Here is a 14,820-nt window from a genome sequence, read left to right on the forward strand (position 1 = left end):
GACCCGACTCCCTTGTTCACCAACATGCTCTGCAACTTTTTCCACAGTTATCAATCCCATCTCATCTTTTTCCTCCCATCCTCGATTCTCACACTCACCATTCTGTGCCTCTGGATGGGTGCTGGTGTCAGGGTCCATGTTAAATTCACAGGGTGATGAGCGCCCAGATCAACACACCCATATCCCGAGGCAAAGTCGACTCTGTAACTGAACTCCCAACTACTGAAACTGTTCCTACAACTACTGTGTTGTTTCTACTGCCGTCCTGCTCTCCGCTGTTCTCTCCAGTCAGAGCTGCTGGCTCTGGTCTGGCCCCTACAGCCTGCCAGCTCAGCTCAGCTCAGGCTTCTACCGCTGTGTTACATCTGTCTGAATGAGCCCCTCTCTGGAGAGTGGGGCGAGAGAGGGAGTGAGTGAGAGAGCATAACGGAGCACAGAATGGGAGGGAGGAGAGAGAGAGGAGCAGTTTCCACAATGTGGTGGTGGAGAGAGAGAGAGAGAGGGAGAGAGAGGGAGAGAGAGGGAGAGAGCGATATGGGTGGAGAGGGTTGTGGCAGCGCTGAATGTTTCCACTTTGATCAATTTTTCACCATCAGCATATTTTTTTCTCATCACAACGAGAACTGAGTAACATCAGTTTGGAAAACATTGACATGCTAGAAGAATTTAAGAACTCATGTAGTACTGAGTGTATTAACAATGGGTGGACTCAAAGACTTGACCGAGTTGTGCTGGCTTGGCACTGTTTCCACTCTCACTTTAATTTGGCACACAAAAGAGCACATGCTGCTTAAGCTGACGTGAATTAACAGCTTGTGCGGCAAGAACATTCGTGCTGCGACGAACGATTATTGTCATTAAAACTTGTTTAGGCAATTAAATGTAAAAATGCTTTCCACACTTTCACAGAGCTCAAAGGGACATCTTCAAATTTGTCAACAAAACCTCCAAACCCAAAGATATCCAATCATCAGCGATATAAAACAGAGAAATTCTTACATTTGAGATGTACTTAGTATTGTACTGCCAACACTCAAAAGTTGCTCGAGGAAATTGAAGTTTGGCTGCACTGATGGTTGAATTGGTGACATACAGACAGTAGTTTAGCAAAACAAAGAAAACAATTCACCCGAAAATCCCCCCAAAAAACTGTTTTTCCTTGCTATTTATCCATCTACACTGTTTTGGTGTAATATTGCAGTGTTTTGGAGATATAAGCTGTAGAAATGTCTGCCTTCTATATAATGGAACTAGATGGCTTATGGTGGGCAACGCGCTAAAACAATACATTTGGAAAACTCAACAGCAATGTGTCTTTCCATAAATCATGACATGAATATACAAGATAATCCACAGACCTTTTTGTGAACAGGTTTATAAAGGAACTAGGCCTTGGCATTTTCAGAAACCAAGTGTATTACCACACAGAAGAAAGTGTGCATTTAATCATGGATGGGAGGCGAGCTTTAACTGAGCTAACTTAAGGGTAGAGCTTAGCCAGAGGAGGGTGCCATCAATGTTTACATCCTACGCTCTCATGAACGCAAGTCTCCTGTCAATGAGTAGATGCTCGCTTTCTTCTGTGCAGTAATACGGTCGGTGGGTGTAGCTCGGTAGAATAAAATAGTTCCTACATGAAATGCCTCACAACAAGGTCTGTCGATTATCTTGAGTAGACAGGTAATGATTTCTGGAAAGGGACATTGCTGTTGAGTTTCTTAAATGTATTTTTTTGCCACTTTAAGCATGACAATCCAAGTGCCATCTTCTTCCATTGTATTCCTGCCAAGGCAGACATCAACCACAGCAGGGGTCAGCTGTGGCGAGTGGCAGCTGTGGCAGCCAGGAGGTAGAGCGGTCATCCTATAATCGGAAGGTCGAGGGTTCCCCGTCTCCATGTTGCATTGTCCTTGGGCAGGATGCTGGACCCCAAATTGCTTCCGGTGGCTGTTTAATCAGAGTCTGCATGGTTATTGCTAATGATGAGCACGTGGTACCTTACATGGTTGCGTCTGCCACCAGCGTATGAGTGCATGCGTGTGAATGCCGACTTGTGTTGTAAAGCACCTTGAGTAGTTGGTTAAACTAGAAAAGGCCAGTAAAATGTAATCCATTTACCTCAACGGTTGATATCTCCAAAATTATATCTCTAAATATGATATAAAATATTTTTTCATTTTGGGGTGAACTGTCCTTTTGATTTTAACTTTGCACATCCTTATATTTACCCAATTCTAGTTCAATAACTCTACAACTTGCTCACATACCAGCCCTGATGCTTCTGTCAGCAGCATAACTCAGCCAAATGGAGCCCAGCTGACCTTTACCTTGAAAACATTTTAATCTCAACTATTCCAGGTTTCTTGATAGCTCCCCATATTTGGAATGACTGGAGTTCATCTTTATCAAAAGCTGTAAGACAAGCCAAAACAATCTATCCAATTATTAAGCGGTGTGTTGGCAGGATAGACTGGAGTTACTGGCACAAAGTCAACAAACTCAATTCTGGCTAATGACAGCTAATTGCCATTATAAACTTGGAGGAGAGAACTGGACTTGGTCAAACCAAACATTACAGAGGGACTGTTAAAATACTTAATAGCCATGTGATGCAATATTTGAGTTACAAGGCATGTTAAAATCATTCCGCAGCCTTTGGCTGGTCATCCAGTCCTATTTAATCCTATCTAAAGTGTTATAGCTTCAATGGAAATATCTATGGAGAAAGTAAAAAACTGGAAAATAGGGCAGCATATGCCCCAACGTCTTTAAAGAACTGAGAGATGAGAACTTTTCCCAAAGCAGCACCCAGAAAGAAAAACTTTCACCTCGGTAAAATTAAGCGTAGTTGTTCTGGTGGGAGCGTAGCAGCGCTCTCCGTCTCAAGCATGTTTGTGCCAAAACCTCGACTAGTTCAAAAGAACAGAGGAGGCAGCCGCTCACAATTCAGTCGGAGGATGAGACGAGATGAGAGCGCTCTCTGATTTCGCTGTGGATTCCTATTCATCTTAGTATAGTTTTTATTCATCGAGCTGCTTATTTAGAGCCTGTGTCACACAAGGACAAGAGCAGGTGGGGCCTACGCCAATGAATAATTTAGTAAAACATAGAGCGTGAGTGTTTGTAGTGTTGTTGATGAAGAACGTGATCTGAAAACCACGCAGGTGCACACATACAAGCAAACACACACAAATGCATCTTTAAAGGTTAGATACTGAAGAGGGGACTGGAACATGTATTACCGTTTGGTTTTCAGGGATAAATTTAATAACAACTCTTCTGTCGTTAGTTGTTTTTTGTTCATGTAAAATATTATTTTGCCAGTGAACACATGAAGGGTGTTTTAATGAATCTCTAGCACTATCTCACCCCAGCACTAAGCACTATCACGAATAGTTGTCTGGCAGATGAAAATATCAACAGCTAAAATGTCCGTTTGGGAAAATGCCACATAAATAAATTCATTAACAGCGTATTAAATAACCTAATACTGTGTGAGATGTTGCCAAGACAACCTAAATAGAAACTAATAATATCCATATGTTTGGTTTTGTCTCCTCTGTTAAAACATTGCACGATTCACCGAGTGATCAGTCGTGCAGCCTGTTTTTCTCCCTCTTCATCAAGCGATTTGCCTGAAACTAAACATATATTAGACACAAGATTCAAAAGCCAAATACTCCATTAACAGCCCCACGCTTTGTCTTGACAGCAGTTAACACGAGTCAGAAAATGTTGGAAGGCAAAGCAGACATCCCTGAGCGACAGTGCAACAAGAACTGTAGCCGAGTACAGCAGGACAACGGGAAAGCGTGGATTTCTTGCTCTTCAAGAAATGGAAGATGTAACCAAAGTCAGTGGCAGGAGAAGTACAACTGGGCAGCTGATCAAACCAAAATGCATCGCTAGAGATGCCTCACCAGCAAAACCAGTGGCAGTTTTTGGACACATTTAAGTTAAAAATATTTTCTGAACTTTTCATTGCATCTCACAGAGTTGCACCATTCCTCAATGTCTATGCCTGGACAACTGGTGCACACAGCCCCCCCCCACACACACACACCATCTGGGCATGGAAAGGTGAAAGAAATAGACAAAATGTTCTGTAAAATTTGTGAGGGGGCAGGTAGGATAAATCCTAGCAGACTTTATTGCTGTTTAAATGTATGTATGAGAATTTAAAGCATATGTCCGGTAGTTTTTCTATATGGCCAGAACTCTGTGAAATAAACAGCCAAATTGGCCGCCAAATAAAGAGTCTAGCGTAAACTCTGGTCGGGACTGTCGGTGAGCGTCTGTTGTGTTAGGTTTTTGCAGTGTGTCTCTTGTCGGCAGATTTTCGGCCGACATGAGCATGTTGAATCAGCCGCAGAGCCCGTCAATCTGGTGCAACAAAAGTGAATCGGTGCACAAGAAGAGACACGGAAAAAGAAAGGAAAAGCCTCTTCTGCCTGTCGCTTTAGCATCTATAATTTCACCCATTTAGTCCAGCTTCTTTTCATGTTTTGCCTCCGCCTCTTTGCCAGTGCCATTTGCAACTTTTGGCCAGAAAAGCATACTGGCCTGCGTACTGCAAAATGCGACCAGATGCCGGACATCCTTTTGTGCCACTGGCATTTCTGCTACAGAGGCCATTAAATGCTGCTTATGATCTGGAAATGTCACTTTTCATTGCTGCTAACTGCTGAATTCAAATCCAAATGAAACTGAAGTCAAGTTTCATGACTTGTGAATATTAAATTTGTGAAATATGAATTTGGCCAAATACCTGAACAGCTTAATGTATCATAGTTATTATATATTTAAACGGCTAAAATGAGCCACTGTATATTAATGTATTGTAATGTATTCTAGTTAACATGCAGAAAAGTGTAGCTCCACTATGGAAATCCGAATCAGCAATTCAGAAATTGTCTTCCATCATCATCATGGAAAAGTTTCAGATGTCACTGGCAGAGTTGCAAAGGTACCCTGTAATTAGTGAAGTAGCTGGCAGACTGTTATATTTTTTTTAGCCTCCGTCTCCTCTCAGATAAACAAAATCAATCTAATCATAGATCCAGTATAATGATGTGTCTTATTTCTCATCATCATGTCAGCGCGTCTGTCAGTGAATACGGCTTACAAAACTGGATGCACATATATCAGAACTCTGTTTTTCTCACAGATAATGTGTGTGTGGTTTAGCACCTGGCAATCACAGTAAAATCTCGTCCCTGTATTTTTAACAGTCAAATATGCGCTATGCAGAGAATGCTGACTCACAGCCATGACTTTGAGGAGACAGAAGCTGCTGCTCATAACTCAGCATCAAGTCCTCGTCAGACTCTCAACAACACTGTGACCTTACTTGGGAAATATAGGGTGTGATAGGAGGAGACAAGTGTCAAAAACAAACAAGATAACATGACTTAATGCTTTAAAGTGGCAAAACACTTTTGGTTACTGATGGCCACATCAAATGCGGTTTAATACCACAGGTCACACAGTTCTGGAGGTAGCAAAATAAACTATAGTTTCAATAAAGAAGTTAGGCAAGCATGTTTCCCTATTTTTCTGTTAGCAATCGTGATCTAGTATTTTGCTGCACACAGCATGACTCTGCAAACAGCAGGGCTCAGTAAAAGCAGTTGGTTACCTTTCTTAGAGGTTGGAGGTGTGCAGCCTGTCACCTGCAGCTTTTCATCCAACAGCTCACCATAGCTTCTCCTTCTTGTTTTACTACCCTCTGCCAAATGCCAGACTTTTCCTGTAACTACTGCAGAATAAAAGTATTTTATTCTGAAGCATTTCCTGCATTTCCAGTAACTACTTCAGAATAAAAGTTTGGGCGACTCCAGTTAAATGATTCTGATGAATAGGAAATGTTTGGTTTGCATTGGCAGCATGTTAATACAGACTACCGGTGTGTAAAACTGCAAAAATATAAATATTGCAATACTTTCCTTAGTTGGACCATAGGCTTTATCTCTTAATCTCTCTGAACTGATGATTTAATCTGTAATTCCTGAATCGATTTGAATTAAAACTAGCACTAGACTTTACATCACGTTTTCATAAAACAACATGTGCTCATGCCTGCAGGCACATATACTATTTCAAATGCTCTCATATGGAATCGGTTAGTATTGAATTGGGAGATATGCACATTGTCCGAGCCTTATTTACGACCATTGGGTTACCTCATTCCACAATAGCAGACGTTTATTTATATGAGAATCGTCAATATTGTTACTTTAACTAAAACAAACTATTACCAGAGGAATAAGGAATAGTCTTCTTTAATATATTTTCTCATGTCAATAAGGCAAAAATACATTTATAAATGCTTTAAAGTACTCCAAAGTTTTAGTTGTGTTGTTAACACTGATCTAAATGGCTCCCTCTAATGGTCACAGTTGAAAGAAATAAAATCACTGTGTAAAGAATCCCTTCTTGGACACAAGGGTCTGCAGAAAGCATGCCTCTGATCCCTGCACAGGGCATCATTAAAGCATTACTGTGGTCACAAAGAACTATGCAAGAATGTTGGTTTAACAAGTCTAACAAAACATTGTTGAGCCAGACATTTAACAACAATGCTGTCCAGCAAAACTTTCTCAGGGCCAGAGGCCAACGATACCTCAGGAAACTAAATAAAACCTGAAGTTGATGTTCTGCTCTTACTGCAAAATAATGTAATGACATCATGAAAGCAACCTTTGCACCCACTGATTTAAAGGTGGGCCGTATTAAGTTGCATGCCAGCTCACAACCCAGCGACGGTAACTGTGGGATACAAATTCTTGAATGTCAAACCTCAGTGCCACCTAGTGTCTCATTCGGACTCACTGTGTGTGTTCATCATTCATCCTTACAGACACATCCACAGACTTCACCAGCTTTTACCGAGCCGCTCCATCTTAAGTGCATTCACATCCAGAGAGTAATGGTTTTATATTACAAGCATTACATGGTTAGAAAAGGCAACATGACACCTGCCGTTGAAAAGGAGACCAAAAAAAAATTTTTTTTTATAGTCTGTCTTGGTGGTTAGGATTAAGTGCAGTGAAGTGCTACGGAGCAGCAAGCTCTCCATCTAGTGGATATGAGGTGGAAGAAAAGAGTACCAGCAATTTTAAAAAGGACCACTTAGGCATGTGAGCAATGCGAGGGCTCACTTGCATTTCTGAGTGTTTGACTGGTTATGTCACTGAGGTGCAGAAAAGAAGCTGATATTGGACAAAGAGGATTGTAGAAAGAAAAAATCCAGCCGAGTCATTAAAAAGCAATAACTTCTCTACTGCCTCCAGAGTCTTAATAATAAATTATATTTTTATATGTCCATGTTGAACAAGTGTTAAATATTAGATTTCTAGGTTATTAATCATTCTTATTTAATTAAATGGTTTCAAGAAAGCAATTAAAGTATTCCCAGTGTCTGGATTAGTGTGTCTGTGTCTTAGTCTGTGTCTGCATGTGTGTGTGTGCGTGTGTGTGGTGCATCCTCATCACTGCAGAGGTATGTCCTCAGGCTACTCACCGCTCTCGGTGGACAGCTGGCTGTGGTATTCTGGAAACTGTGTCTCAACTGGAACGCTGATGGTGCGTCGCAGGAGATGGACCTTGCATGACGCAGGGCGCCTCTCCTGCAAAAACAAGGGACGGATCTGTTGAGGAAAGAGAGAGGGAAAGGAGGAGGACAGGGAGACAGAGCAAGAAATTCAAGACAGATAAAAGGCTGAATGAATTTTAACAAAAAGCACAGATACAGAGCAGGCACATGGAGTAGGACGCACACGAAAGGAAGAATGAAGGCTAACAAGAAGAAAAATGGTGTCAGCTGGAAATACAATAGTCACCGAGGCTCCTTATCTGCGTTGTTGTGGTTATTCTGGTCACCATGTTTAATGCTGTGTTGGGCCAATAGTGCACAATGGCTGTAGAGCTTCTGATGAATGAGGAGTCATTGGATAAAACAGAAGAGACATTAGCAGCACATCAGTCTGTGTCAGCCCATATCTTCCTATAGCTCGCATACCAAATGTTTGGCTTCTAAAGATTAAACAGACAAAGGGAGAAGGATGGCTGTGGTTAGAAAGTGTTGACTAAAAGAAAAAAAAGGGGAAAGGGCCTGATGTCCTCCAAAAGGGGTGATAATGGCTTATCGAACATCCTCACACCTCTCAACTCAATGCAGGCCCTTGTCCGTCTTGTTTTCTCCACCCCTTTGTTTCTATGTCCGTCTCTTATCTGTCCGTGTCTCTTGATCGTCACCTCTTTACTCGCCTCATGAGGCTTGGGTTTAAGGACAGCTCTCACTGACACCGCCTCTGACGTAAAGACAATGTCTGGTGGTCTGAGCCATAATGACTAAGCACTGCGAGCTGCGATTTGAGTCCCACTATTCACCGCAACTGTTCTGTCTGTCTCTTTGAGTAAAATTTTGACGTACTTTTACTTCGAAGATTTCCATTTTCAGCTACTTTATACTACCACTACACAACATTATGTTTTTTTAAGTACACGAAATTAAATTTATCACTAAAATTACTAGTTTTTTTTGCAGATTGAGATTATTCAGTGTGGGCGGGACACTGAGTGAGACCACAGGGTGCTGACCAAAGACAGAGAGAGGATGCTGCATCAGAGCCAAAGTAGCGCATCTTTAAATTAATGTATCTAATCCTTTTTTTTCCAAATCAAAATTAATTTAATGTATCTATTTTATTTATCCTGACATAGTGTGTTATATAGTTTCTCTGTCCCTAGTTGCAAACTAAAAGTAAAACATTTTCCACAAGTTTAAATATTAAGCTTAATATAAGCTGCAGTTGTTCTGATGAGATGAGAAACTCATCCGTCTCATTCTCTGTGAAAGGGTTAACAGAGGAAAAACTTAGGACAGGAACAGTGAAGTGTCTTTTCACTCTCTGCTTACCCACTTAAGATACTGTAATTGCCTTTGCCATGGATGTAAGCACTGACTTGATTACAACCATAAAGAAAATGGCTGAGCCCACTTTTAATTGAGGCAGAAATCAAAGTATCCTCAATTTGGCATGGAGTTTTTTTTTTTTTGGTTCCTGTTAGAAGAACCATAAAAACTTATTTTAATCTTTCATCATGAGCCCCCTCTACTGGCAGTTATGCAAACCTTTGAGAGTAATGATCTGAACATATAAAGTGGGTTTCATGGGCCCGAGGAACAACTGGAGGATTCATAACAAGCTGAAAAAGAAAAAAGCCCAAACCCTAGAAACCCCTCTGGAATCACAACTTTCTTTCAGTTTTATTACCTTCATATTGCCGCCCTCAAGATACACTGGCATTCACACTGAATCTTGATTGTTTTCCCTTCTTGCACAGTTATACATTCACTCTCCTCATTTCTTTGTTTGATTTTTTAGGTTTGTGGAAGCATTAATTGTCTTTACAGAAGTGTCCCATTGGCTCAACAAATGGCCAAGGGCCTCTCTACCTTTGGCAAACAAGACAATAAATTATTAAGTAAGCATTCTTTGACAAAAGACAATATCAGCATTGGCTGTCTGCACTGATACTGTATTTATTCCTATTGTTTTTTATAATGTTCAGTTGAGAGTACAAGACGAGCTAGAGAAACAGACAAGCCTGGCTGAAGAGCGAAACTGATTGAAGAAGGAGAGACAAAAGAATCCGACAAAAACTAAAAAACAGAAAAACACAATAAAGACAAAAAGGGAGAAACAAAGAAAAAGTGTGACTGTTTACTAAAACCCCTACAGCAACAACTCCTTCACGGCCAACAATCAATCAAAACTTTTGTGCAGGGACTCAAAGTCTTTTGTACATAATGATTTCTCTTTCCTCTCACTTTCGAACGCGTCTCACACATTCTTGTCCTCTTGTGTTTTTCACTGTAGGGCATTCACGACTTCTGCATTTTAAAAGTCATCCACTAATCCCATACAGTAGTTGAATAGTCGATTGATCATAGGAGACTTATCCTATTTTTTTTTCACCAAACAATCATTTCTTGTCAAAAAAGGTCTCAAATACAAACTAATGCAGGTGGGATCAACCTCGGGGGTTAGATGAAATGGCATATTCCTCCATTAGCTCTGAGAGGCTGTTTACAAATGAGCTGCAAACCTTTTTGGACTAAACCGCCGGCAATCTTGTCTGAGCTGGAGATATCGTTTGACTGCAGTGACAACGTGACTGCTGTCTTGCAGAGACAGCGGGAGTCTTTCCGTCTCTAAATAAACTTAAAGTCTGTTTATTTAAGATGGCACAATGTAGAAAAGTTATGTCCTCCCTCTGCTGTTAGGACGCCATCTCAAAAGCACTAAAAAAAGCCTACTATGCAGCATTATATAAAGAGTGAATAAGGACGCGTATATATTAGAACATGAGGAATCTATGAAGCTTTAAATATGTAGCATATGACCTTATTTCATTAATACATTCTTTTACCATCACAAGTTCAGTGTGCAATGAAATAAATGTGTCAGCTTCAGACAACAAAGAAAATGGGCAAGTTTAAACTGTTCTCATTTTTTTTTAAATATGTGGCTGAATCTGAATTATTTAAGTGCATTTTAAAATAAGAGATATTGCACTGGAGACATATTGCATCACATGCACAACCAGAACAAATGGATATTCTTCACAGCCTAAAGGCTGCATCGGAATCATTCTCTGACATGTGATCATTGATAACAGGCTGCATGAGTAGTGGAAGGAGCTTGAACTAAACTGTATTTTTATACTAACTTTGAATCAAATCATTCACCTTGTGACCGAGCAAGAAGTGCTGCAATCGTTCTGTTGCTGAAATAACTGAAAAACGAATACTGCCATGACAAACATGTCACTAAGAAGTGCACATACATGTTTCACCTGGACTGTATGTTTGCAGTCGATGCTCTGACTCATTCTAATGAAAACTGTCTTATATATCATGCCATCGCACCTTCCTCTGGAGGAGGCCCATTATAAGACTGTCTCATCGTTTTGACCTGCAGTTTGCTGACATCGCAGGAATCCACCAGTGTTACGGATGACCTTTCAGAGTCTGGGTCTCTAGATGGATGCATTTAAAAGCTGTTGTTCTTTGCTGCTGTGGGGGAAAAAAAAGCACTGTTGTGGAAAGGCTGCCAGTGCATCAGTTCAAATAATTCCTCCCTGCAATTACTGCTCTATTTCAACATGGCACACACCAGTACCTTCAGACAAAGATTAAACTGAAGCCACACTTTTCTCCCCAGTTCCAGCAGTCATGTAAAAATGTTTGGCGGGTGAAATGACTAAGCCTTTTCCAGGTGCTTTTGTGACTTTGACACTGTGAGCACCAGTGTGATTAACTTGTTCTTGGATAAGATGCTATATTCCCAAAGAGGGTCAGTGTTCTGTCCCAGTTGCTGTGCTGAGACCTTAAAAATGAGGGCAGGACCAATATATCGGTTAGCTGATTTTATGAGCTGAAATTGTCCTCTAACAGATAAATTGGTATTGGGGCATATGTTGTTATAATATTGTTTTTTACAGAACATAATGCAGAAAAAAAGTCATGGGGATAGTCATGAAGTGTCCCGTTTCAGTGCACTGTTATCATTTTGGACAACAAAGTTTATTGTTGAGATGTAAAATATCCCGTCTGAATAACACACCCATCTCTGTCACAAGTGTTTGATAACAATATTGGAAACATCATTGCAAAAATGCGTATTTATGCATGTATTATGTGTATATTAGAATATCAGCCCAATCCCAATCCTAGCAATTAGCCACCTTTCAAACTGAGGTCACACAAAGCTGTTAAACAAGGACGGGATACTGCAGAGGTGAACAATGCAATTCAGATTACCCTGCTGACTCCTGATGTGTTCTGAACAACAGGACCTCTAATCTCACAGAAACTTGCATAATCCAGTGTGACGCTAATCAAAACAATGGAGGCAAGGAGCTTGCTCTGCACAACCTGGCTGCTGGTGGTCTCCGGTGTGGGATGAATTTAAATGTAGAATAAATTCTCCCTCAACACAGGATTCATTCTAGAGCTCGTGTCTCTTCACAGCTGGTAATTTATATAATATCCCAACTGATACTGTATCTTTTATTATATTCAAATGTGGGAGTTTAAACTGCAGTTATGATATCGGTCGATACTGTAGTACATTTATTTATTCCATAAACAAACAACCTTCATACGGATTCTTAGGATCAGTGCTCTTTGGTGGACGAACTGCAACTGTGACACTGCTTCTAAATTATTTAAAACCTAGTTTGGCATTTCCATTTTGTAATTCATTGTTTCTTATTAACAGTCATATACTGATACCAAAATATCTAGGGCTGCACCTAATGGTTATTATCAGTGTCAAGTAATCTGTACATTACTTTCTTAATTAATCTATTTGTTTTTTGGTCTATAAAATGTCAGAAAATGGTGAAAAAACGTTGATCGTTGTTCCTCAAATGACTTGTTTTGTCCACAACCCAAAGATATTCAGTTTACTGTCACTGAGGAGTAGAAACAAGAAAAAATTCACATTTAAAAAGCTGGAAAAATTTAAAATAAATACTCAAACCGAATAATCGATTATCCAAATAGTTTGCGATAGTTTACAACTAGTACATTATTTGTTGCAGCTCTAAATATATCTACAATAAGCTAATATCCAACGATATACTGTCTTTGTTGTTTAATTGGACTTGCTGTAATGATGTATTATGATTATTATATAAACATGATGGAAAACCCTAGTCGGGACACTGGATTCACTGATTGTGTTAGTGACACGTAGTTTCAATGAGTTTGGGTTGAATCCAACACGTTGCAGTCATTAGAAACTGACCATTAAATGTGACTGAAGTAATAATATTTACATGAATTTAAGATGTGGTATAAAAATATAAAGCAAAGTGGAGAAATAGGTGGATGGCAAAGAGCTAAAAAAGCAAACACAATTGAGATGAAAGTGACAAGGACAAATAAAAGAAGGAAGATGAACAGACGATACAATGGTGACACAGAAGGACATGACAGACAGAAGATTGTACTTTCTGCTCTCACCACCTCCTCCTCGTTCAGAAGCAGCATCTGACAGTCGGCAAGTACACAGTACTTTTGGTTCCACGCAGTTTGCTCGTCATAGGAGTGACCACGTGTCATCCAATGTCTCGATGGACACCGCACATCTAGAAGGGAGAAGAAGGAGAAATCAAACAGAGAAAGATATCAGTGGTGGAGGAAGAGAAAAAGACAAGACATCTGGGAAAATGAAAACATTTGTTTGTTAGCTTGATAATGGAGTGGAACAAAGAGTTTCAACGGTGACATCCTAAAATAAGCCCTAAGGACGAGGGATGAAGCAGGCGGCAAAGAGTGGACAATAAGTACTCTTGTTTAATAGGCCCTTCATCTGTGTGAGGAGAATCGCTTTTCAACTCAAAATAACTGTTTTGCTCAGCGAACACAAAAACCCTTTTTCTTGATTAGAAATGCCACTGGAGAGGTAATGACTACTGCACGCTCTCCACATTTTTTTTTTTCCCCCCAAACTCAATCATTCTATGGATGCGTGCTGAAGAAAGGATAAATATAAAACAACCGAGACAGGCATAAATTGGATTCTTCTGCTCCTCCAATGATGACATGACATAAATCGCAAGAAATGCAATACATATGCTTTATCCACGCGGGAAATGCAATCCGTCAACTCTCACATTGTTACGGAGACGCCGTGACTACATCAATCACCGCAGAGCGTAATCCGAGAGTTTCATTACGGATCTGTTGGGCTTGTTAGCATGTCAGGTGATTCGGTCTCCACACTGTGTGCAGTAAAGAAAATACATTTCCTGCTAAACTCAAACACTTTTATCATCTTCTGCAACATCCACTAGAGGCTGATGGGTGCAGTATGTGGGTCATTGTGCTGTTTTGATGGTACGGCACATCACCACTGCTTAGAGCGAGCAGTGTGTTTCATCATATGATACACAACATGCTGTGTGTACTTGATGAAAAGCACTGAAACACATGATTTACTTTTTTTAAAAATGATTCAAAAGAGACACATTCCTGTATATTTCATACAGTTTATTCCAGTGTGTTGGCGTTTGAAACTGGAGGTTTTTCATCTCATCTCGGAAACAGAATATAAAACTCAGTGTGCTTTCAGAGACACTTCAGTCGAGTTTCACAGCGAATATTCAATGCAATGAGATGTATATTATTCAGATATTGTGCTGGGATTTATTGTCATGCATCTTTTAATCTCATTTACAATATTGTGGATTTACAGCTCCGGTACGCTGGGTGTGAATGTGTGAAATGCACACATTAAGTTTAGAGTTGACCCGACCTTGTCAGCTGTGTCTCTCTGATCATTTTATCTCGATGCTTCACATTTCCAGGTAGCCTCATCGTCGCCCCATTAGAGAGAGTCAAAAGTGCACGGGCGCATTAATGCACAAACGCGCCGGAGATACAGCTACCGCATCTGCACAGCTTACAGTCATGCTGTGGACAGGAGCAGGTCAAGCACACAGAGTTTTTCCATTTAGCAGAGACAGGTATTTTTATCCTGATTAAGTTACGTAATTCAGAATCATCTGCACAAGCTTTAGTATCATGAGAGATAGGCGAGAGAGACAGAAATGCAAGAAAGTAGGGCCAGGCAGTATATCGGTTTCATGATCACCCCCGCCGGTGTCACATTCTGCTATGACATGGACTTTGCAACACTATCATTACTGTCATAGGTGTTTCAGCCCATCAAAAATATTGTGCTTTACTGTGGCTATGATAACATATACTCAGAGAACTTAAGTTGCATCCAGTAACCACGG

The 14,820-nt window shown here is 40.3% G+C and overlaps 1 protein-coding gene across 3 annotated transcripts in view; it reads right to left on the reverse strand.

Annotated features, from left to right (window-relative positions):
• dab2ipb (DAB2 interacting protein b) overlaps positions 1 to 13,139 on the reverse strand; it is a 154,076-nt gene extending 140,937 nt beyond the window's left edge. For 2 of the 3 annotated variants that reach the window (XM_073477930.1, XM_073477929.1), the window contains exons 1-2: positions 13,040 to 13,139; positions 7,523 to 7,649 (exon numbers count right to left, since the gene is read on the reverse strand). In XM_073477930.1, coding sequence (XP_073334031.1) covers positions 7,523 to 7,649; positions 13,040 to 13,138 — 226 coding nt within the window. In that variant the 5' untranslated portion in view covers position 13,139. The remainder of the gene's footprint in view (positions 1 to 7,522; positions 7,650 to 13,039) is intronic. The other variant, XM_073477927.1, reaches the window with a different exon arrangement.
• Between the last annotated feature and the right edge of the window lie 1,681 nt (positions 13,140 to 14,820).

The sequence above is a fragment of the Pagrus major genome, chromosome 12 (assembly GCF_040436345.1).
Source record: "Pagrus major chromosome 12, Pma_NU_1.0".
Lineage (NCBI taxonomy): Eukaryota > Metazoa > Chordata > Actinopteri > Spariformes > Sparidae > Pagrus > Pagrus major.